This window comes from Pieris napi, chromosome 12 (assembly GCF_905475465.1).
Source record: "Pieris napi chromosome 12, ilPieNapi1.2, whole genome shotgun sequence".
Taxonomy (NCBI): domain Eukaryota; kingdom Metazoa; phylum Arthropoda; class Insecta; order Lepidoptera; family Pieridae; genus Pieris; species Pieris napi.
In genome coordinates this window covers 4,004,424-4,029,163 of record NC_062245.1, presented here as the reverse complement: position 1 = coordinate 4,029,163, position 24,740 = coordinate 4,004,424, and the positions used below count along the sequence as shown (strand labels likewise).

At 30.9% G+C, this 24,740-nt stretch overlaps 3 protein-coding genes and 1 long non-coding RNA gene across 6 annotated transcripts in view; 3 read left to right on the top strand and 1 right to left on the bottom strand.

Moving 5' to 3' along the window:
• LOC125054872 (RNA helicase aquarius) overlaps positions 1 to 20,458 on the bottom strand; it is a 61,108-nt gene extending 40,650 nt beyond the window's left edge. The window contains exons 1-6 of the mRNA XM_047657008.1: positions 20,264 to 20,458; positions 19,429 to 19,529; positions 18,712 to 18,868; positions 18,012 to 18,222; positions 15,218 to 15,410; positions 14,721 to 14,874 (exon numbers count right to left, since the gene is read on the bottom strand). Coding sequence (XP_047512964.1) covers positions 14,721 to 14,874; positions 15,218 to 15,410; positions 18,012 to 18,222; positions 18,712 to 18,868; positions 19,429 to 19,529; positions 20,264 to 20,350 — 903 coding nt within the window. The 5' untranslated portion in view covers positions 20,351 to 20,458. The remainder of the gene's footprint in view (positions 1 to 14,720; positions 14,875 to 15,217; positions 15,411 to 18,011; positions 18,223 to 18,711; positions 18,869 to 19,428; positions 19,530 to 20,263) is intronic.
• On the top strand, positions 1,683 to 10,112 carry LOC125054877 (G-protein coupled receptor Mth-like). The gene is made up of 9 exons (XM_047657022.1): positions 1,683 to 1,848; positions 6,715 to 6,935; positions 7,186 to 7,371; positions 7,783 to 7,898; positions 8,221 to 8,299; positions 8,373 to 8,536; positions 9,065 to 9,209; positions 9,285 to 9,377; positions 9,671 to 10,112. Exons 1-9 carry the CDS (start codon positions 1,843 to 1,845, stop codon positions 9,873 to 9,875), a joined length of 1,215 nt encoding a protein of 404 aa, XP_047512978.1. The 5' UTR covers positions 1,683 to 1,842; the 3' UTR covers positions 9,876 to 10,112.
• LOC125054874 (probable G-protein coupled receptor Mth-like 5) overlaps positions 11,014 to 24,740 on the top strand; it is a 37,506-nt gene continuing 23,779 nt past the window's right edge. The window contains exons 1-8 of one of the 2 annotated variants that reach the window (XM_047657017.1): positions 11,014 to 11,433; positions 11,519 to 11,654; positions 11,733 to 11,913; positions 11,995 to 12,292; positions 12,376 to 12,454; positions 12,544 to 12,746; positions 12,831 to 12,966; positions 13,140 to 14,302. In XM_047657017.1, coding sequence (XP_047512973.1) covers positions 11,247 to 11,433; positions 11,519 to 11,654; positions 11,733 to 11,913; positions 11,995 to 12,292; positions 12,376 to 12,454; positions 12,544 to 12,746; positions 12,831 to 12,966; positions 13,140 to 13,398 — 1,479 coding nt within the window. In that variant the 5' untranslated portion in view covers positions 11,014 to 11,246 and the 3' untranslated portion in view covers positions 13,399 to 14,302. Of the gene's footprint in view, positions 11,434 to 11,518; positions 11,655 to 11,732; positions 11,914 to 11,994; positions 12,293 to 12,375; positions 12,455 to 12,543; positions 12,747 to 12,830; positions 12,967 to 13,139; positions 14,303 to 24,740 lie in introns of those variants that run through there. The other variant, XM_047657020.1, reaches the window with a different exon arrangement.
• On the top strand, positions 19,371 to 23,976 carry LOC125054881. 2 transcript variants are annotated; one of them, XR_007117787.1, is made up of 3 exons: positions 19,371 to 19,564; positions 22,945 to 23,342; positions 23,711 to 23,976. It is a non-coding gene; the product is annotated as an uncharacterized LOC125054881 (long non-coding RNA). The 2 variants fall into 2 exon arrangements; XR_007117788.1 differs by lacking the exon at positions 23,711 to 23,976 and adding an exon at positions 23,416 to 23,543 and having other exon boundaries at positions 19,418 to 19,564.

The following is a 24,740-nucleotide window of genomic DNA, read 5'->3' as shown; positions in this document are numbered from 1 at the left end:
TCGCCGATCACGTCCGTGATGGCCGGTGCCGGCACTGACACTGACAAGTGTGAATACATCCATAGAGAATGTTTGAAAGAATAATTATCACTGATGCGGTACTGTGCCGGAACTGTGGGCTCACTGATATGTGTGAATCGACCTTAAGCCTAGAGGCTAGGACTTACAACTCAAAGTCGAAGCATGAGGGAGTTCAAACCACGATTAATATATGATCATATGGAAGGAAAAAGGTAAGACTCAGTTGAGACTTAGCGCTACCAATGACTCCTGGACGTCAAAATGTCAAAGGCCAAGACCAACAATTGTTGTTTCTTGACAAATTGCTTTTATACGTTAAAAAACATTGTATCTTATTTTAATTATGACCTATGACCTCCTTAACTATGAATGAACCTGTATGAATAATTGGTTTATTTGATATAATGGTTTATTAGGAATACACAAATTAATGCGTCAAAATTTGGTTTTCAAAATAAAGTCTTTAATAATCATGAAGATTAAAGAATTATGTAATAATTGTTTCAATAACTTCTGACTTTAAAGTAAAATATTCTAAAGAAATCCATACAATAAGGGCTATGTAAACAATCAAGACAGCAGTTAGTATAACCATGTAATTAAACAATCATACTTTGGGTATGTGGAATAAAATTGTAGGTATCAAGGCACTTGTGCATAATTCGACCTAACATTCGGAGACTTTTTTTATAGAGCACATCGAGAACGGGCAGGAGGCTCACCTGATGTTAAGTGATACCTTCTCAACGCCAGATGGCTCGCGAGTGCATTGACGGCCCTTTAGGAAATAGCCCTAAGTCTGACTCCCGAACGTCAAAAATGTATAGGGACTTAGACATGGAATCATAATTCTGTTAGTTCTGTTCATAAGTCTTGTTTCTGAATCTCACCGTAATCATTTCAATGAAAAAAAAACAATTAAATTTTTAGTGAAAAGTCTTTAAATAGTAATATCAGCTATTAGCTGATATTTGTATTTACTTAAATTAAGCTTCCATAAAAAATCCATATGAGCACAAAAAGATGTAAAAATACACGCTAGTCAAAACTCATTAATTGAGTATGTACTGCAGCGCCATCTAGCCACATTTAACGTAAATAAGTAAAACAACTGAAAATTATTTATTGGCGTTAGTGAGTTCATAGATGGCGGTCAAATCAATAATGAAGGAAATGAAGACAAAGAAATCAAATAATTTATACATACGCCCCTTTGTTATATGAATCCAGAAATTATGAAATATTCGTAAAAGTATTTAATAAATTACAATATTAGGGAATTCAATCGGCACTTGTTATTGTCTTAATTTATTATTTATTAAATTATTATTGCCTTCGCTGGCAAATAAGCAGAGCAGATTATATTCCTTTATTAAAAAATGTTTTTGTATTAATATGGATTTAAACAATTGATTGTAACTCCGCTAATATGTTTTTTATCTAAGTGAGCACAAATATTTAATATTAAAAATCAAAATACGGCTTTCAATATTTTAACAAAATAAATAATCAATAAATCATTGCCGATTATAGTACAACGAAGTGCGATTTGCGATTACAACGACCCTTTATAAGACTTTCCAAAACGCCGACAAGTCATACCCTTATCTAGGTACTTAATCCACTATTTTCATCATCTGTGACCATTATTGCACCGTAACTTCATTTCATTCACTATCAATCTTTCCTCCGGTGACCGGTACCCTGTTTATTCTGCCCACTGACAGTGGACAAAACACACGCATGTCACATGCTGCGTCCAATTTTAAAAATCGAATTACAAATAGTGTTTAACTTCCGAAAGTGTTGTGATTCATAAAAATGAAGGTGAGTTATTTGGAAAAATGCCGGTGTACTATATGTTATTTAAATAAACTATTAATTAGTAATAATTATGCACTCATAGTAATCGTCTGTTTTTAAATATTAAGTGCCACCTGCTTCATAAATATTATCTGTAATGCCAGAACGGTGATTTGTTTAAAATTACAGCAACTAAACGTTCGTTATACTTAAATGTAGGTAGATTAATTTTAAAATTGTATTTTACCTTTATATTAAAATTGTACACATCTGACAAGTACTTATAAGAATATTTGCGACTGAGGCTATATTTGGACGAGAAATGTATTTTTAGATGTCGCATCTTAACAATTTTCTTTGTTTCCCTTTAAAACATGCAAGTAGGTATTCGATAAAAGATTCATATCTCATTTTCTAAATAAATCAACACGCGGTTTTAGTCGAATTTTGATTCAAATATATTTACGTCTATCATTCGCTGATAAGGGTGGAACTAGATATGGATGTTTAACCGGTCGTCTACAAATAGAACATTATAAAATACTGGTACCAATTTTAATTCTACACGAAGGGAAATGATATCAAACTGTTGTAAGTTTAAACTTTATTCCAAAGTCGTAGTTATTTTAGTGATCATATATACCGGATATACCTATTTACTTTTTCACTTTATTCTAAATCTTATATATTAAAAAAGGTGACAAATTATAACACAACATTTAAATAGCATTAAAATGTGCAAGAATATGACACACAAGTGAGAAAAACATAAAGTACATAATATATATATGTATGTACTTCATTTTATCTACGTAATTAAAAAACACGTGTTAGTGTAAAGCAACCACATTTAGACAAAACAACGTTTTGTTATACATAATGTTTAACTTTCATTTCTCGGATTTTATTTAAAGTACCGCCAATGATATGATATTCGTCACTAAAACGCAATCTTAAAACCTATATTTTATCTTAACGCTAGTTTTAGGTATATTTAACATTAAACTATGTTGTATGAGAAAATACACGCAAGACAATTTTATCTATCTTCTATCAGTATAGCTTCGCTTTTCTCGATAATTTGACAATACAAAAAGAAATCATAAGCGCTTTCAAGTAAATAAAAGTATAAATTCAATAATTCTTTTTGCTGCGTCATCACGCAAAGCTCAACACGTAACCATAAAAAAATTACAGCATTTTCGACTGTAAAAATGCATCGATATTTTTGTAAATTTATTATTATATTATATATTTAGGTAGCCAACAGCAAATCTCAAATATATAATAAAATATAATTATAAATATTGGTGTGTCTGTGCGTACCTACGTAGTGTGTGCGTATGAGAGTGAAAATGTGTTACTTATTATTTTATATTGAACATCAGCCCTGTACGCCGAGTATTATTAAAAACTTCAATGTGAAAAAGTAAATCATTGTATTGGGAACGGATTATATTTATTGGGGCGTTACGACAATACTATAAATATATATACATAATACAACTTTTATTTATAAAAGCTTGCCAACGCTCGGCACACTGACACATTAGTACAAGAAAAATAAAATCCAATATTGAATGTGACAAGCACTTATAGGCAATACGAAGCGATAAATGTAATTAATAAATTTAATTAAAAATCGATTTCAAAGTGTGAGAGGAGCAACTATGGATATCCAGGTTTTTAATGGTAAAACAATGGATGAATTAAAATTAAGAATTACCGCTGTCCACTAATTTTATATAAGATAAATGTTTATCAAAACCATACAATTAGCACATCTAAATTGTTGTAATACTGATTTCGCTTGTTGAGGCCAAGGGTTACTTGTATTAAAGATAATTTTGAGAGCATACTTTATAGGATAATGTACAAGGAAACTCATTTAGTCTGTGCATTTCATTTATTTTTTAGTTTTATCTATGTCAGATATTAGTTGATAATTAACAAAATTTCTAAACTTTTAAGAACTTAAGAAATATATTACCATTTGCGAAAACAAGTATCATTTAAGACCCGAAAGAGATAGTTTTATATCGTAAACAAACGTGGTAATCAAAATCTTTGTTTAAGTGCCATGACCTCGCAAACATACATTTGCTAATGACCGCTCTGTACCGACCAACTTGAAAAATTCTTATCGGAATCGAATCTAGGATTGGAGACATGCGTCAGATTACCACTAAGTATAAATCCCCAGCGATACTAAATATACAAAAACATTTTACAATTTACTTTTCCTAGCATATAACAGGCTTCTAGGCTAATTAATTACCCTCACCCTGCTCCAATATCTGACCTTAATATAGTAGTATTGATAGATTGTTTCAGAAAAAATAATTAAAATGTATTCTATTAATTCCATCTATTAATTATTTATAAATTGTAATTGTTTAAATTATTAAAATACGAATTTGTGAAGCAGTCACTCAGTTTTACGAAGTTTTAGAGTCTAAAGCATTCGAAAGGTGGAATTCATGACTTGAGAAGCTGGTATTAATGGTGGAGACTGCCTCACCTTCACAAGAAAAGAAAATATTATAAGGCCAAAGTGGATTTTTTGTTTTTGGCCCATTGGCCATTCGCAATTTAAGAACAAGTCATAGGATTTCCCTTCGCTATAAACATACAATGTTTGGGTATTCGAAGAATTAACTAAACAAACAAGTTAATCAGCGATGTTTTTCTCTGATTGACGCACAATTGTCATTTTACATAGGAAATTCATATATTGTTTTTTCCCGCTCACATAATCGTAAAGATTAATAAACATTTGTTTAAAAATAACAAGCCTTTATTGTCTTAGAAGTACTTACGAACATCTTAATTGGGTGATCTTTGTTTAAACCAAACATTCTTCATTATTGAGATTTTAGTAATTTAAATGTACGGTTGGATACTTGAAATGTAATAGGGAAAGGCATTGTACAGATAAATCTACGACTCGTAGCAATTACAAATGGTTCTTGCGAATGGGACCCGGGTGTGCATCTTTAATATCTTATAATTGACAATATACCGAAAGAATGAACTGTCTTTTTAAATTAAATTTATGGTCTGTTCGATATTTGAAATATAAAAAATAAATGAAAAGCTCATTTCAATAAATCTACAGTTCGAAGACTTTACAAATAGAAACCGGTTTTAACATTGATTGCTAACAATTGGCACTACGATAACTAATCAAAATTAAATAAGACATCGTAAAATGTCATCGAATTACCCTCTATACATATCATTACTGATCTCTGATTGCTCCTTGACCCATTTACAATATTAGCGGCTTGTGAACTTAATTTGTGAATAAATAGACGTATTGCTCGAATTAATATTATTGTTACTTCATTTACGTTTGAGTCTATGAAGAAAACTCGACTTAGAATATTATTGACAAAGGAATCAGTCGCAGGTTGAAGAAAGTAATGATAGTAGCTTAGAAGATATAAAAGGGGTAGAAACTGTAGGCCTGTTTCATACAATGTGAAGCTTATTACATATTAAACTTGACAGGATCCTTATAAATCAGTCTATTAATGAAAACCCCATATAATACCATGTTTTTTAAGTTAATCGAGTAGACGTGTCGAAGGACTTTATTAGATTAGTGAAACCATCTTTTGAACCTGAATTGCTGAACGTCGCATTAAAATCGGTAGCTTGGCTCTGTATGATTCAGAGTCAAGTTTTATTACGTGTAACGGAATCTGAAAAAATTACGATAAGAGACGTTAAATACGTAAAGAGATTTGTTATATACAATGCTGAATTTTGACACATTATCAATATGTGACCTTTCATACTACTGTGACTAAACAATTATAAGATACAGAAAATTATGAATCCTTAGAAAATATTGTGTACGATGCTTTGTTTAAATTATTATTTTGTTGTATCTGCTGTATATAGTATGAATGTATAACAATGAATACTAAATCATGTCTAAAATCTTGGTGGGCTACAATTAAATATAATTCAATCTTTATAGTTTTAATGACAAATAGAAAAAAAAGCCATATTTTACATACGCTAGCATTTTATCTTTAATATAAGTGTGTAGAAGTGATAAGGTTCACGTTCTACATGGTCTTTGGTGCGCGAGTACTATTCATTCAATAATATAATATACATAGTCTCTGACTGTCCCCATAAAAGCTGTAAAGCATTCTGTAAATAATCTAATTGATTCGCATGTTAAAATTTTATACATTCTTCGTTACGAGTGTCAACGCTATTATCAAAGTATGTCAAATTTAAGCATCGAGATAAAACTTCGAGAAGAATAGTATGTAATAATATAATATTATTTTTAGAGTTTGTATTTAAAAAACGTTAATACCTATTGTAGGTAACAGTTTATTTTTTTTATTGATTTATAAAAAAATAATTAAAATAGGGCTAACCGGTTTGATTTAATTATTCACATGAAAATTATTATCAAAATTAATAATTACTATAACGAACAGTTCAATAACCGGACACCGAGTGAAAGATATACCGTTATCAAAGTACTAATATGCTCCTTTGACCCTGACCCCACAAACGTTTATTATTCTAGATTAAAAATGCAGTAAATCACCGATTATTTTGTATAATAGGTATTTTGTACGTGGGTTATATGGTTGCGTAATTTCTCATTCTTTGGCTGTATTTTATAGAGACTGCCATTTGAAAGAGAAACTGAATGTGAAACACTATTCTTTTTAAAATCTTTTGATTTTAAAAAAACATCAAAACTTCAAAATAAAAAGAGCCATTCATACAAGAGAATCTTTCAAACCCACATTGGGAAAATGCGGGTACTACACTAAAATTAGATACCTACCCACATTAAGAACGTAAAAATGTTGTATAATTTGTATTAACTTACATATAATTTAATAATTTCAGACCATCATCCTCTTCGTATTATTGGGATGTGGGATTACCCTGGGTTTAAAACAATGCTGCCCGGACAACGTTGTAATGAGATCAGGCGGTTACTGCCGAACTACACGAGTCAATATGAACTGCACTTTGGGGCATATGCTTTTGAAAGATGTTATTGTGAATGGAACCAGCTTGTCTACTATGGATTCTCCTGGATACGCATTCACAGATGATCCAGATCGGTCAGTGATCACAGATTATTCTATTCAATGACCATATTGTAAAACAAAACATGAAGCGTTCTTTTTGCCACACACATATTTAGATTTCTCATTCGTTTTAAGTAAGTCCTTTTCCCAGCTTTACTGAATCTTTCAGTAAATCGACGCCTCTTTTACTTATCAGTACTCTGTATGGTGGATATCGACCACCTCAAATACTCCGAAAAATTCAACTGGAAAAACTATTTAGAACATAATCTAATAATTTCAGTTACTGCCTGAGCCAAATGTATAGAAATCAGAGTTTACCTCTGCTAGGCACGATTCCAGTTGCTGTGATGTGTTATGAGGAGATAAAACCCTCCAATGATATTGAGACTAGTGGTATTCTCACTCTGGTGTCAGTTGTATTCCTGCTTGCTACTTCGGCAGTTTACATTTACCTACCACAACTCAGGTAAGTCGAATCATATACTACTTTCCAGCACTAACTTTTATTCATTAGTATTTCTCTTAAAATAGGTCAGTAGGCATTTTAAATGTCCGCCAATCAACCACACACAGAATAGTTGATTAATTATGTGTTTTATGTTTATGTATGTGTATTTCCTTTTCGATAATGTGTAATATAAAATTACTGTGTTGTAAACTAGGTGTAGGAATAGTAAATAAATAAATTATATAGCTCCAATCGAAACCAACATTTTCATATACAATTTAAACCAGTCGATAACGAAACGTACCTTGTAGTAAAGTTATTTTTTGAATAATATGAAATTAAAATTATTAATCTACAATTTAACATATATAAAAATAAAATTATTATTATATGTTAAAGTAACCGATATATAATTATTGACGTTTCCAGAGACCTACAAGGAATATGCTACATCTGTATGTGCATGAGTATGGCACTTGGTTTTCTATCACTCGGCATTATGCAGATAAGTCCTGGATTTAGGGGCGACATGTGCACAGTAGCAGGTATTTCATAAGTTAATTATATAAAAAACCAGTGGCACTACAACCTTTTTAGTTCTGGGCCTCAGATCTGTATCGGTTTCATGATCATTTGTTAATCTAATAGGCAAGTAGGATCAGCCTCCTGTGCCCACGATGTCGGCTTTTTGACCGTTCGAGCGAATGTTATATAGACAGAAATCCATTGTTGCATTGAGGATCGAACCTACAACCTAAGGGATAAGAGTTGCACGCTGAAACCATTAGGCCAATACTCCTATAAGTTATAAGCTTTGAATATTTCTGATTGAATTGGTTTATATGGTAGATTGACATATTGTTTCAGGTTTCCTAGTCTATTTTTGGATGATGGCAACATTTTTCTGGATGAATGTGATAAGCATCAACATGTATCGCACAGTACAGTAAGTCTTGATTAAAATTGATTTCATACACTCAAAAGTTAATAATAGGGACTAATACCTTTCCTTACTTCAGGGATGCAACATATCTGAAAAAGACGGAACGAAAGCAGTGCTTTATCTACAACAGTTATGCTTGGGGTTGCACCTTGGCTTTCCTTGTGATAGCCCTAACCACGAACTTCGTCGAGGGAAACCATTACAAGCCCGGTATAGGGGAAGGCTCCTGCTGGTTTAACGGTAAATAACTAAGATTCCTAGATGTAGGCAACATTCACGTAGATTTATCAAATTACCTACTTATTTCTAAGATTTTCTTGTTTATCACTGCCGTAATTGTCAGTTCCGTCTTGTGAGAGCTAATAATAATAATTCCAACTTTTTAATAGTATTATAGCTTCGTAGTACCTACGTTTAATTTTGCGACTGTAATCGCATATACATTCTTACATATTTATTTTGTTTAGCGACAAAATATATAAAATAATTGCGATCAAGGTCAAAAAAGAAGTATTTGCCAATGACTTGTGTGTTTAATCTTTATCAAAATCTGTAACTGTCGATGGGAGATAGAGAAACAGTCAGATAAAAACATCTTTTATGTCGCAAGTGTTTCAGATATTATAAGTGTAGTTTGTATAACGTTTGCATTGCGTTAATTTAAAAATAAACTAAAAAAAACTTTTTTGACGTTCATAAGTGTACATTGTGTTACCTATGTGAATAAACGATTTTGACTTTGACTTTAAAATGTTTTTGAAATTTCAGGGCGCGCTGAAACCTGGCTTTACTTCTATGGCCCCGTCGCGATCCTCATTGCTATTAACGTCGTCCTTTTTATACTATCCTCCTACACCTTATGGACTCACAATAAGAAATATGAGGTTAACAAACTAAATTATCTTAAGCGCAAGTAAGTTTTGTCGAAACGTTCAGTTCGTACTAGATTTCTTTAATTTAAACCTACTTTAATTTTATTATCTTACAGATTCCTTGTATCGCTTAAACTATTTCTTGTAATGGGAATTAATTGGATATTTGAAATAGCTAGTTTTGCACATGGAGAGAAACATATCCTTTGGTACGTTTTATTGTATTTTTTTTAATTATATTTTACAACAATTATTTATACATTGATGTAATGTACATTTTTAGGAATATGTGTTAATCAAATTTATTTAGGTAAATCTTTACGACTATTTGTTTAGACAGCTAAAACCGCCCCTTAGAACGCATATCGAAGATATTTAGTTAGAGAAAGTAAACGAAATATTTAATAGTGATATCTAGAGTGTTCTACAAGCCTGAATAAATTAACGGGGTTGGACCGTATACATTTAATAAAAAGACTTCTGTAACTATGTATATTTCTAGGAAAATAATGGACACCTTCAACTGCCTCCAAGGTATCGTGATATTTCTGATATTGGTAATTCTAAGACGTCGTGCAATGCGAGGACTTGCCGAAGAGGGATTCTGTCTCTTCATCACCAGACCACTGGCTAACAAATTAAGCCCAGATGATGACGCTGATGAAGAGCAAATGCTAGATGATACAGTAGAAGTCAGGCTTAATTAATATGGTAAAGCAGGGTATATTTTGTATACGTTGTAAATATATCATATAAATCTATTTGTATTATCAAGAATGGTTTTTAATGAGCACAGATGCAACCAAAATCACTTATTGAAGGAAGACATATGGTATTTTACCTAAGCGCTCTTCAGTGGAATAATTTCAGTAGAACTATTTTCATAAATATAATTGAAAATATTTTAAAGACCTCTTAATACAAAATTATATTATATTGCTGCATACATTTGATTAGTTATTTTCAAAATTGTATAATATATTCGCGTTATAATAGAATCTCTATATTATAATTATTATGTTTAATAAAATGTAAATATATTTTTTATTAATTTTAGTTAGGTACGTATAATTAAAATAATTGTCAATGATATTTTTACAAATCAATTAAGAATATGTATAACAATAATTATGTATTAGTACTTGATAGAACTACTTTGTAATACTCATAAGATTTCCTACATTTAAATGAGAGACGTACGTGCCATAATTGTTGTAAATTTAAATTTAAAATATGATCTGACTATTTTTGGTGTATAATCTACAGAATATAAATATTATAATGTACCTTTACTTTATGTCGCGTTATGTGGTTAGCACAACGCGTGTTTTGCTTGTTAAATAAAGTATATTTGAATAAAATACAGTTATTTAATATTGTTTATTTGCTAGATGTATTATCTATACCCACTAATGTTTAGTAATACTTTAAATTAAATTATTGAACCCTCGTATCAAAAAAAGGCAGTGTGTGTTTTAGGTTGTGCAAGGTATGGGCCAATCCATTATATTCACATACTTGAACCGCTCATAAAATACAATTAAAACCAAGTTTGAAACTCAATCCATGTCCATAATAAAATATAAGAATCGAATCATTGAACTTGGCACCTATTTAGATCTCAATTCTCGAATTAATGAATGTAATGCCCATGTCAAGAAAAATCATGCCTCTTGGGAAAAAATGTTCAAGATACTATAGACAAAAAATACTATAGTCTGTATTTCCAATACGCTAAACAAGCGATACAGACATTTGACAAAGACAAAGACGTCTACTCTAAGTAAATTGTCAAAAGATACATAAAATAACTGTCATTCACAATTCAAACATCAAACATCTAAAATGCAAATTGCAAATCGGAAATCTATGAATCAAGCCTTACGCATTGCAAGTTTAACTTTTTGCTCCGATATTTAGCTCATGAGCAGAAAATATAAATTAATTATCAATACTTATTTATTTCTGGAATATGGTGATAATTCTTAAAGATGTCTGCTATAAACTTTAAAGTTGTGATATAAAAGTGCATTCAGATGTGGAATAAAACTATACTTTTTAAAACTGCATGAATAAACATGATGCATTATAACGTGGTATTCCTTGTACTGTTTACAATTGTACTATACACATATGCTGAAGTTAGCGATACAGACCTAAATGATTTGTCTGAGCAACAAAATTCTGTACAAATCAACAAATGTTGTGAAGAAAACGAAATTGCTGTTGACTCAGTGTGTCGTTTAGCGGAAAAATACAATGAAAGTTAGTATAAACGTTCCTTTTGTATTGTGTCTGTATAGTACTTCTTTGGACATACCAATAGGTTTACTAAGCTTTTGATTTGCAGCTCTTTGGAATCCAATATTTAAGACTGAAAATGGAGAGGAAGTTAAACTTAAGTATTTTAGATTTATACATGGGGTACCAAATTGTGAAACAACTGAACTAAGACCAATATTTGACTTAGGAAAATCTGAAGACAAGTAAGTTTACTTTTAAAGAAAAAGTTATTGTAAATTTAATCATAAAATGTTTTGGATTTTCATCATAATTATTTCCAGATTGAATCTCCTGTCAGATGGACGATTAAAGCACTTAATACATCATCAAGTAAATTCAGAATCAATTAAAAATGACCCTTTAGTTACAAGTACATTTAACTTGCATGACATCATTACAATGCCTGATTCAAAAGAACCATCGTCATACATTCATAATCAAAATAAATATTGTATGGATAAGGTAAGTTTGCTGTCAACAGTATTGTAAGTGATCATTAAAATTAAATATCTATATTTTAATAACATTAATTTTGGGTTACAGATTTTAATTACAAATTCTAATACAACAGGTCAATATGCACTTGTTTGTGTTCCAGTAGTGAAAATAAATTGGAAGGACTCTGATTTCTTAATGAAAAAGATACTTAACCCTATATTTCATGCTATAGCAATGATTTTGTATTTGACAGTTGCTATAATTTATTTTGTATTACCAACTCTAAGAGATTTGGCTGGAAATATCATAACTACAATAAATGTTTGTCTTATTGTGAGCCAAGCGGCGGATTTTGTAAGAATATTTACGGAATTAAGTAATCATGTCAGTTTTATGGTGACAGGTGAGCTATTGTATAACTATTACTTTCATAAAATTCAAACTAAGTAAAGTTTCACACCTATAAATATTACATTTTACTTACAGATATAATTTTATATATAAGCTTATTAGGAGCCTTCTTCTGGTTAAATAGTTTTGGCTTTTATATATGGAAAACATTCAAGTAAGTGTTTTTAATTTGAAAATAGAATATGTACTTTTGTTAAGACTATAAATTATTACACACATTAAAATATTATGTAAATTCTTCAGATCAAGAAATGTGTTCCTAAGAGTAACAGATGTGCGCAAATATTGTTACTATTCAAGTGTGGTCTGGTCTAGTGTAGCACTAATGGCAGGGATGGCAATATGTGCACATTTTCTTTTGGATACAGGAACTAATCCATATAGAAAAATGAAAAAACAGTTTTCATCTTCAATACTTGTTGATGATGTGGAACAAGAAACTATAGGTAAGTAAAGTTCGTGAATGCAATTCAAAATTAAAGTTTTATTTCTAAAATCAAAACAAACAATAATATATAACATGTTTCTAGGCTGGCTTGGCATAGCTATATTTTTTACCCCAGTTGCATTTACCATAATATTCAATTTATTCTTTTATATCACAACATTGAAGGTAATTAAGAGAATAAATATTTATGGTAGGATACATTACAAGTTAAAAGGATGGTAAGTGACATTTTACTCACATAACCTATCAAAATGTTTAAAAAAAATTTATTTCTTCAATGTGTAATTCTGTCTGCTATGGGCTAAGTTTAGAGAGCTCTTATCTACACATAATACATCAAATATAACATTTAGTAAGTGCTTAATACTCATTTAATTGTTTTTTTTTTCAGTTTTGATTTATTCTTGCAAATGTTTCTAATAATGACAATATCATGGTTGTTTCTACTATTATCATGGTTGAACTTTGATGCGCTGCTGTATGCACATATAGTAGTGAATTTATTGCAAGCCATCTTCATATTCTACACTTGTGTGGTAAGACAGTCTCATGTAACATTTTTACTTAGAAAAAGTTGTTGTTATGCTCAGCCTGTACCTACCGGTGAGTGGGGCGATGAAATGACTCATATGAATGGTGGAAATTATTAGGTTTATTTTGCTTTCCAAGCCCGATACCAAAATCGATATTATATAATTGAGGTTCCATAGTTTCATGGTGCATACAGTTAATGTATATCAATAGACTACTAACACAAGATCATTTTACTGGATCAGTTATGTTTATAGACTTAAGTATAATTTTGTGACCTAGTGATTAACATAGCATTTTTATAAATCCCTATTCTTTATATTCAAATTGCTAACTTTAAATCACTCTAATCCTAAAAAACAGATTCTCATAGTTTTAAGTCAGAGGAAATTTTGAATCTTCACTAGTTTAAGATAAAGTTAAACTCAAAGTAGAAGTTGTAGTTACTCTGTGATGTGTGAGCTTTTCCATCAAAATTTGTGCCTTATTGTATTATTTTTGAGTGATTCCTGGCAGCTATGGTAGAATTAAGAATATACAAAGTAGAATAAAAATGCCTTGCAAGTAAAACGAATTTTACATTATGTTAAGACTAAATTGACAAATAGCATTTATATCAAAAATTGTGATAATTTAAAGTGCTCATTGAGGATACTTAATTATTTTATTCGTTAATCTCACTATGAAAATAGCACCATACTAACATATCTAGATAGAAGATATATACTAATAGAAATTAAGAAGCTTTAATCATTATGACAGGATCACAGGACAATGCACAAATCACTAACTGTATTTAAGTAAATATTTTTATTATTATTGTATTGTAAACAATATCTCGAATTTTGTAAAAACATCCGTCCAAAAATCACAATTTTGGAAACATTTTGCTCTCTAAAGACAAAACGCCTAGATGTATGCACTATATGCAAAGACATTAATAATGGTCTTGTTATAATTTTTATTACTAATGTAGTTAATGAGTATTTATACAATAAAATAAACATTAAATGATATTGAATATTATTGAGTTTTCTTTTATATCTGCTTATAAAATTAATCCTAAAGCTTTTTTAAGTTGCTAGTTAATTAATGTAAGAAGTTTTTCAAACACAAATTTTCTACAAATTTAAATAGAATAATTATATTAGCATACATATGATTTTCATAATATGAAGATGTAGGCATTAATTGTTCAGGTTATGGCTAACATCAAACAGGAGACAAAACTTGTTTTCTGATATTTGTCTTCTAGTAAAAAAACCCTCATTAAAGTGTTTATTGACTTTATTCGCTCAGTTAAACATTTCAATGTCAGTTAAGAAATATATTATTAATTGAATGCATTTTAAACTGCCTTAAACACACCTTGCTGTTTACCATTAAACACAATAATCTAATAATATTAATGCATGTATTAAATATGTTTTTAAAAACTTACCTGTGAGAAAAGCTGTCCTTCCGGGCGTTCAGCGAGTTTTGCTAGTTGACATCTGACCACCAGGTGACAATCGTCCATGACGGTGTTGAAGAAGCGCCGCGTTGGTAATAATGCTTCAAGGTCGATCATCAGCTCCAGGAATCGCTCGCAGTATCTGATAAACATTACATGCATATAAGCTTTAAATTACTACTTCCGTAGCTTAGTCGTTAAAATTTGGTCTTCTCTTCTTCATAGAGGTTCCAGGTTCGATTCCCGGAAAAACAATTCTAGTCTCGAGTTAGTAGAAACAAAAAGCTATTAGAATGATCTTAAAAAATTACTAAAGGTAAAGGATTTAAGTTTTACCGCCGTTTACCTAAGTTAATAATGCCTAAAATGAATAACCCATAATAAACAATGATTATCATCCACATATTATGCCCACTGAATGTTTTATTCTTGTTAGTAAATATCACACATGAATTCTGTATGTATATAAAATATAACTGTATTACCTTATTTTATCTGGGTTAACATCACCCTCCTCAGGAATGCTTTCCAATGTCCTCATAAATTTAATCATGAGTTTCTGCAAGTATCGCCTCTCCCAGTTCAACTTATCTAAAAGTTCAGGTTTGTCTTTTTTCTGTATGGCCCTCCAATACTTCCGCCATTTTGGTACGTTTTTGAACTCTTGATTTCGTCGACCTGTGGAATATTTAATAAATCATTTTTCTTATAACGTAAATTAAATAAACATCTGAATCATCTTCAATCAAACAGGAACAATATTTTAACAATCAATATAATACTTTATCGCTAATTACTCTGACTCAATCAGAGTAATTTTTAAGTTTTATGTGAAATACGGAAGGGTTTCGCGCGATTTTATTTTTGCAGAGGCTTCTTTTTTAAATTTGGTCTGCGCGCCAATTATTGTTGACAGCCAGTAAAGTTTACATAGAATATGGAAACTAGAATATAGACTCTTTGGTTATTGAAACATTATCCACATTCTAAATTCAAATTACTGTGAATAGCTGGGCCTAAAAATGCTACGGTGACGGCCTGTACTTTTGGAATAGATGTAATAAAAAAAATTACTGATAAAAAAAGTGCGAGCGTATAAAGTACACAAGTCAGAAGTGAAACTTTTTTGTAAATTAATTATTACTAAGGTAAAAGCCAGTATATGATCACTACATGTATTTATATACCTACCTATATTTTATTGTTGCAAAATAATTTATTGAAATCTCAAATGACGAATAAAATATTTTAAAAAATATAAATATAAAATACTAATATTTCATAAATTCTCTTTACAAAATATTAATTTAAAAAAAATACGTATATTACTACGTTCGCCCTTTCTCACTGTCTCTCCCTTTTCTTCGACAAAAACGTTGCACATCTTCGTGACGCTAATATTATTATTATTGCGTTTCATCCGTAAAAATGCTATCCTCATGCGCCTATAGAAGTTTTACTTCAAAAATAACTAAAAATATTGTTTTTAATGAAACAAACATTATCAATTTTAACGAATTGTTTTTAGAAGAATTGTTATATCAAAGTCATTGATATACAAAAAACCCAAGATGCACACTCAACGTCAAAAAAACGTCCTCAAAAAATGAGCGCAACATTCTAAATTGTGCGCTCATTTCAAATAGTCTCGCGTCTACAAGTGGAGTCGATGTTATTTGTGTTTTTTTTTATAAATAAATTTATGTACTCTTGAACTTTTTTGTGTGTAGTTTTTGACAAATATATTTACGCTATATAAAGTGTGGGTCAGGAGGTAGCCAATTTAATATTTTTTTTTAATTTAAAGAAAAAACTTTTTAACCTGATTAAAGTTATGTATTATTATAAATTTACAACTATTTAACATCCAACACCTTTTGTCTTCAGTCACCGTGACCACGCACGCTGTAAAGCACCCGAAAAGTAGGATAAATTTAAAATTATGTTAAATAGTTGTAAAGAAAAAGGCATGTTCGACTCCACTCAATACCTTGTCCTACCGACCACGGTCGGTCGTAAAATTTTATTGCTTTAAGTACGTATACACTGCGTTGTAATAACAACTTTAAGCAATTCGCGTAAGGTTGATTTTGCAATAATATATGCTTGTAACATATACTGTTATGGACAGAAATAGTGTTTCGGGACACTTTCGAGCGTTACTTTTATATGAGACTGTGCATCTTGGGTTTTTTGTATATCAATGATCAAAGTATAGAATAATGAAATTATTATATTATTTGTCTTTCATTTCATACTTGGTTTAATATCCTAATCTAAAATATCATGCAGTCTGTCGGGTCCTCTAATATTTAATAAAATGGTTTATTGGTTACTATACTTTGTTAATGAATAATGAATCTCATTAATACATACACATGTTGATTTACTTAAAAAAATAGAAATTTAATTAATATGAATCTACTTATGTAGTGTACTTGAAAAAGAACTTTTGTACTTTGAAAATGTCCATATACTTCTGTGTCAATACAATGCCGTCAAAATACATAACTTGTAAAAATCCAAGTCTCGCAACGTAGTTCTTCTACCGTAAAAAGTTGTGAGATCCATGTTATACTAAGTTGGTTAATTTATTCAGTCCCTACTTAAAGGATCTCCTGTATTAAGTTACTACGTAATTAGCTATTAGCAAAATATTTTAGTTTTCCTTGATTAATACACTAAACACTAATTGTATTCTAAATTTAATGATTCTATGACTGCTAGAAGTGCCTTAGAGTTTTAATGATTGGTGAGTCAATGAGTGACAAAGTTAAGAAATTTGACTAGTTATAATTCTTAATGTACTGGTTCTAATTGAATGAAATTTAAAATATACCGTGTTTATTGTCTTGTCCTTGGAAACTGAAAATTCAGGCTTCTTATTTTATCCACAACAAAGTCAACAACACAACAAAGTTGACGGCTCATTGGTCTAGTGGTTAGTACCCCTGACTGCGAATCCATGGGTCCCGGGTTCGATCCCCGGCTAAGACAAAGTTGGTGTTGTGCTTAGGTCTTGGGTGTTTAAATATGTATTTATATGTGTTAGGTCTATCTATGTATAATATGTATGTATATCCGTTGCCTAGTACCCATAACACAAGCTTCACCAGCTTAGCATGGGACTAGGTCAATTGGTGTGAATTGTCCAATCATAAAAAAAAAGTTATAGGAGGTCGAAAATGACAGAGCTGCTTCGAGAAAAGAATAGTACGGCCGTGCCGCTTTTTTGTGTCAGATGGACAAATGTTATGCTTTAGCCTTATTGATTCTCACCTTCTTGCAAACTAATCCACATGCTAAGAGACACCAATCGTTTCACTTGATCTCTGCATAATTGCACCTCCATACTCCCAAAGCAATGGTTCAAAAAGAGTAGGAGATTTGTCTGCTCCCTCATATTGTTACTTAAATGGTCTTCCGCTACACTAGCATGAAGAACTTGCTCAAAGAAGCCAGGAAAGTCATCTGGTTTCTTTAGTAATGCCTAAAAATAATATAATTCTATAAATATGAAAAATATACCAAAACCATGACCATAAGAATCATGTTTGTCATCATCAATGTTTCTAGCTTCACTAGAATTGTTTATTGATATTTACTATAATATCTCAGTGCAAGTAGTCTTGAGTTTATTTGTTATAAACATAAAAAATATTTCTGTTATAATATGAGTAGACTAAAAAAATTAAAAACTCAGTATTGCATTACAAATAGAATTTTAATGAAAACTTAGCGATTAAAAAGAGAGGCGGAACGTTTTTTGCCAGTTCTTCTTGCCCACTCTACGCCCTCGACTTGCGAACTGATAGTAAATGTAAATTTATAATTAATTTTACTTCTTTCTGACCTTCATAAGAGGACTTGTTTACCTATATGAATAAAGTTATTTTTAGTTTGAGTTTGAAACATGATAGAGTTTGCCTGTCTATTTCCAATTATGTTAGGTTTCTAAACAGAGCTAAAGATGACTTACCTGCCATGCTGGGACCCTCTCACGGAACTTCTCATTAATCATTACGATTATTGACATCATATGAGCGTGAGATGCCTTCCCCGTCTCATAATGTGGCCACAAATAATTTTCGAGGTATTGCGAAAATTCCAACATCATTATACGCCGTACAGAAAAACTGAAAATCATCAATTATAACACATTAAAATAGGTTCTTAAATTAAAAAAATATTATTGCAACTCTCGAAACAAAATACTCAAGTGTCGTGATTTTATTAATTACGTTTTTTCTCTTATATAAATCAAAAGTTTTGGCAATTACCACCAACTTTAAATTTGTATGGTTTAATACTAATAGCTAGAGTATAGTTAGAACTCAAAAACGGAGTTAGTTTATAATATATATAAATATAGACTAGTAGTATGGTAGAAATAAAATTATAAGAAAATCAATACAATTACTTATTAATATCTTTAATAAACATTCTTATTTATATTTTCAATATGATGTAAAAACTAAAACTAATATTAACTATTAATTAATAAAAAGTTATAATCTCATAATTTTTACTTTTTTATCAAAATAATAACATGCCATAAATGCATTTTTAAACAAATGGGGTCATTGAACTCAATCTATAAGGCCACTGAACCCAATACAGTCTTTTGTCCATTTCAGGAGGGCTAAGACATTAAGATAAATAAATTATATGTATTTTAAAATTATAAGATACTTACTTTGATCCAAGGATCTCTGCTTGATATATGGACTCCACAATAGCAGCATCATAGGGCAAGTGATTATCTTTAGTTTGAGGTGACCAATATTGGGTTGCAAGCTGAAATATCAACCATAGTGATTTAAATCAATTAGGTGAGTAACATAGATTTGGATTATTAAATACCAGTTGGCTTTACAATTGTATAAAAGGGAAGTGATTTTAGTTGATTATTATATTCATGGTTTTAGATTGAATGCATCAAGTATATGTTTAGACTTTAGATACAGTAAACATAAGATTGAATTATTTAGGAGTAGAGGCCTAAGTAATAAGTAAAGAAACAGCAGACACAGCTCTCTTCCCCTTTAAAAATAAAGTAAAATGCTATCTTCATTATTAAGAGATTTTCCCATTTTACCCGTTATGCTAAAAATAGCTTAATAATATAAAAACAAATATATTTTTAAATACAGAGAGTGAGAGATTTTTCGGATATGATTAAGAACAATTTCTTTTAAATCCCAGAGATTTTGAATTACAAAAGCTATTCGAGCTATCGACTCGAGGCTATTGTATATAAATTAGGAGTTCCGAAATCTTAACATAACAGATGTGTCTGTGAGTGTTAAATTACAATTTATTTAGTTTTAAAATGATACAGTTACTTTATAATAAAGAAATGTTTATTTGGTCTTTCCCATTATACTGTTGAAAAATTCCAGAAAAATTTCGTGATGTTATGCAATATGTATGTTTTTTAAAGTTGACTTGTAGGAAATTTAAAATAATTCTTTATAATCTAGTGCAGTGTTTATTAATACAAAATTTATGAAAATATAACCTCTACTTACAAGTGTTATTCTATCAGCATTTATCTGAGAAAGGGTCGGCAAAGGGATCTTTGATTTATCATTTGGAGCTGGCACATCAACTTTCATTTTGATATTATCTTGCAAGTTATGTCAATAAAAAAGCACTGAATTTAATCAAAACAGCCTTTTGCAAAAACACCGCAACATAAACAAACACCCTTACAAATATAAAATATAAATCAGTGCTTCCAGATCCCAAAAGTAAAATTACAGTGTTGCCAGCTAAAAATATAGTAGTTTCTTAAAACAATACAGCAGATTCCAAATTCGATTACAGTAAAATTACAGTAAAAGTTTGCTTAAATATTAAAAGAAAAATAAGATGCTGTATTAATTTATTTGTAAATAAGTATAAGTAAGTAAGTTATTCTAAAATAATTTCCTCATGATTTTGATAAATTTTTGCATTCATCTTCAAAATCATTTCATTACTGGGATTAAATTTGACGCAGTTTTCAGAATTTCGACGAATGGCTTGCTGAGCTAACATATTTCCTTTAATAGTGTTTGTGATAAGACAGTTCCTCTGCTTGGTTTTTATATTATTTATTTCACTAAACTTGCGTTCGCACTCAGCGTTTGAGTGAGGCAAAGATAATACTTGCAGCATAAATCGAGGCAGCAAATGGAATTTAATGTCTCCATTGCTATCTTTCATTTGAGATAACTGAAATAAAAACAAATTTATGAATGTGAACATAAATATGTGCAAAATTATGTAAATAGAGTTCTTATATAATTAAATTTTACCTGATGCCAAAATAAGTCTGCTGGTTGACTTGTATTCCAATGTATATCATTCGCAATAAAAATCAAGTTTCTCCATTCGTCATCTAACGTCTGTTGATCATTTAAAGTTGGGGGTTTCAGCCTTGGTAACACTGGGTACAGTGAAGACAAAGACTGTTCTCTATTATCTGATAAGCAAGAATCAGGATTCAACTTTGCGATTGAGCTCAAAACTGGGTCATTTAAACTGTATCTTTTCCGAATGCCCACGCATGCTTTAACGATAAAGTTGAGGCATTTCTGTTTCATCACTGTAACTTCTTCGGTATGCGCATGTAGCCCTAGGACAGCAACTTGATTAGCAACACCCAATCCTAGGTATATATCTTTCAGATGTATGTAATGTTGACTATTAGTAGGGTCAATTGCGTCGAGTGGGGTGTTTTTAATATAATTTGGAGTTATGAATAACGATAACAGTTCTCTGTATAGCTCAGTCATTTTGTTATGGGCTTCAATAATAACGGGATCTTCACTTTGAAAGAATACGTTAACGCGGGTAAATTTTGGCAGCATCCAACATAAAAAATAAAAATATGCCTTGATGATGGGATCATTCAAAAGATTGTGAATGTCTTGGCAATCCTGTTCTTCTAGCCATTTATCGTCATAATATAATCGCAAGGCATCCCATTGCTCCATGATTCTGTTCACAACACTGGACAGCGACAACCAACGCGTTTGAGCTGGACGTAGAATTTTGTGAATATTAGTGTCCGTAAATACTTGAAATTCTTTTAGCTCTGCTTGACGTTTGTTACTATTTTTGAAATAATTGTAAATCAATCGAGTCAGTTTTTCTGCATCATGAGGCAATTCTTTACAAGCGTCTGAGGCACATAAATGTAAGGAATGGCATAGACATTTTAGCACAATAATACCTGGGCACAATTGTCTAAACCGTGAGGACACTGAATTACGACAGCCCATCATAGTATTACAGCCATCTGATCCAAATCCGATCATATTTTCTAAAGGTATATTTCCGTCTTGAAATGATTTTATTATTGAATTAAATAATTTTTCAGCCGTAGCTGAGTAATCACCAATCCGTCCAGCATTAGTATCATTAAACATTTGAATAAGATCCCAGAATCGACTTACTATACGCCCTGAACTACGATCATAATATTTGACTACAATACACATTGTTTTCACACTGGCAACATCGGTACTTTCATCTACCATTATAGAAAACTTTTCGCGTTTCAAATCTGCTACTAAACATTCTCTTTCAGAAGCTCCGATGACGTTGTTTACTACTGCTTGTAATTTAGTATGCTTAAGATTAATGTTACTTGCAATTTTAGAATCCGGGAAAATTTTTGGAAGTAAATCAACAAGATGGTCCATCACTATGTGGGATATTTTATGTTCTGCCATAAAGGCCGATAATTTAATTTCCGCAATTTTTCGTCGCTCATCATCACTTACACGTTGCTGACTCTTAAAAATATTATCAATATTATAAATGCATGAATGAAGGAATGCTGATTGGTCGTTGGTGAATGATTATCTGTTTGTAAGAAGTCAACGTCAAAACGTTAGTAGATCAAAGTCATCATGATTACTAAACACCACAGTATAAAGTGTATCATTCTAATATTGAACTTTATAACGGTCTTATAATATTTCGTCACATTTATTAATTAGCAAAACGATACTAGAGCGACAAGTTCGAAATATTCAGTAATTATTCGAGGTGATTGTATTTTTTATGAATAAGGGGAACAGTCTACGACTTATCATAGAAGAACCGTTTCTATGATAAGTATAAGTGTAAGCGCAGTAAATAATATTATATGATGCTGCTATGAAATCTTGGGCGAAACTATGTCGTAAAAATGTATTACTTTATTTTTAATTTTCAGAGCTAACAAAAATGTATGAGTCTCCAGAATTCTCGTACAGGGACTTTACGGAAACTTTGGATTTAGAAGATCGATTTGATACTGATACCCTTCTATTTACTCATGAAATAATAGAAAATGAAACTGAAAGTATTGAAAAAAATTCTATACCTGTAACTGAAGGGATAATATCCCCTGTTAAAAACTATTTACTTTTAAGTTGTAACGATTCAGGGCAGCATTTTTCTATTGGAACTGAATCCATAACTGAACTTAATACTCAGAGTTGCCAAAATGACATCAATATTGCTAGTATCGTACCAATTCATAATTCATTTTATGATGAATCAACATTATTGGACGAAAATATAGTAGACCAGTTTCTGATACCTACACCAACATCTTCAAATTCTAATGAGGTAACTATTAATTCCATTAAAACAAAAACCCATTTATTGAATCACATTCATATATTATGCAATATGCTTTTAGGATGACAAGAATAACGGCCCAGATATTTTAGCGCTTTTTTCATGTGTAATCTGTCATGACATATTTACGACTGACGCCGATCTTTTAGATCATACTATTCTAATGCATGCTTCAATTAATTTGTCCGCTTCTGAAATCGGTACTACTTGTACAAATTCTGAAGGTACCACTTTTCTTATTTCCATACAATATGGCTTCCGTAAAGGAAGAAGCTGTGCCTATAGCTTCATTTCTCTGATATCTGACCTGAAAAATGCCAAAAACAATAAATTACACACAGTTTGTGTATTTTTAGATGTGCAAGGTGCATTTGACAGTGTGGATCCTGGCATACTGGTGAAAGTACTCAGTAATTCTGGTATACCTGAACAATTATCTAAATGGATTTATGATTTCCTTAATAACAGAATACTATATGTTAGGCATAACAATATCTTGTATGGACCTAGAACTGCATCAAAGGGTACTATACAATACATTTCTTAAATTTATTGAAAGACAGAGATAAAAGAGCCTCTGGGATTTTATTAAAGAAGAGTATCCCTTTCCCCAAAAAAGAATTACTAACTTTAGATAGTCTAGTACGGAGAAATTGCAGCCTGCGTTTGTTCCGTGTATTAACATTGTGCGTATGTTCTATTCTAGTAAACTTATCACTATTTTTGTATACATACATAATATTTTCATAAATATATTGCGAGGGAAAGGTAAGTATATTAATTTCCTTGAATTTATCTCTAAGAGATTCCCTACATTTTAAATTATAGATTGCACGAATAGCCCTCTTCTGCAGGATGAAAATAGATTCGACATCAGCAGCATGACCCCATAATAATAAGCCATAAGTCATTAAGCTATGAAAGTAACTAAAATAAACAAGTCTAGCTGTATCGACATCAGTTAGTGAGCGAATTTTTTTAACAGCGTAGGCTGCAGAACTAAGTCTCTTCGCTAATCCGTTAATATGAGGGGACCACTGAAGTTTTGAATCCATGGTGATTCCGAGAAATACAGTTGTATCATCCAGATTCAATTCCTCGTCGTTTATAATTGGTCTAGTATCCATAACCCTTGCATTTTTTGCAGAAAATTTAAGGCATTTTGTCTTTTTTGCATTAAGTAGAAGGTTGAGGATATTGAGACGACTTATGCTTACAGAAAGATACTGTCTGAAACTATTATCATCAAATAATTTACAAATTATAAACAGGATAATACCGCACCCAATCAATATAGATGGTCCTGTCACTTCACCGAATGATCTTCTGACAGGGACATCTCCAACTTTGTGCCAGATCTTTACAGAAATACAATCTCATTATTCA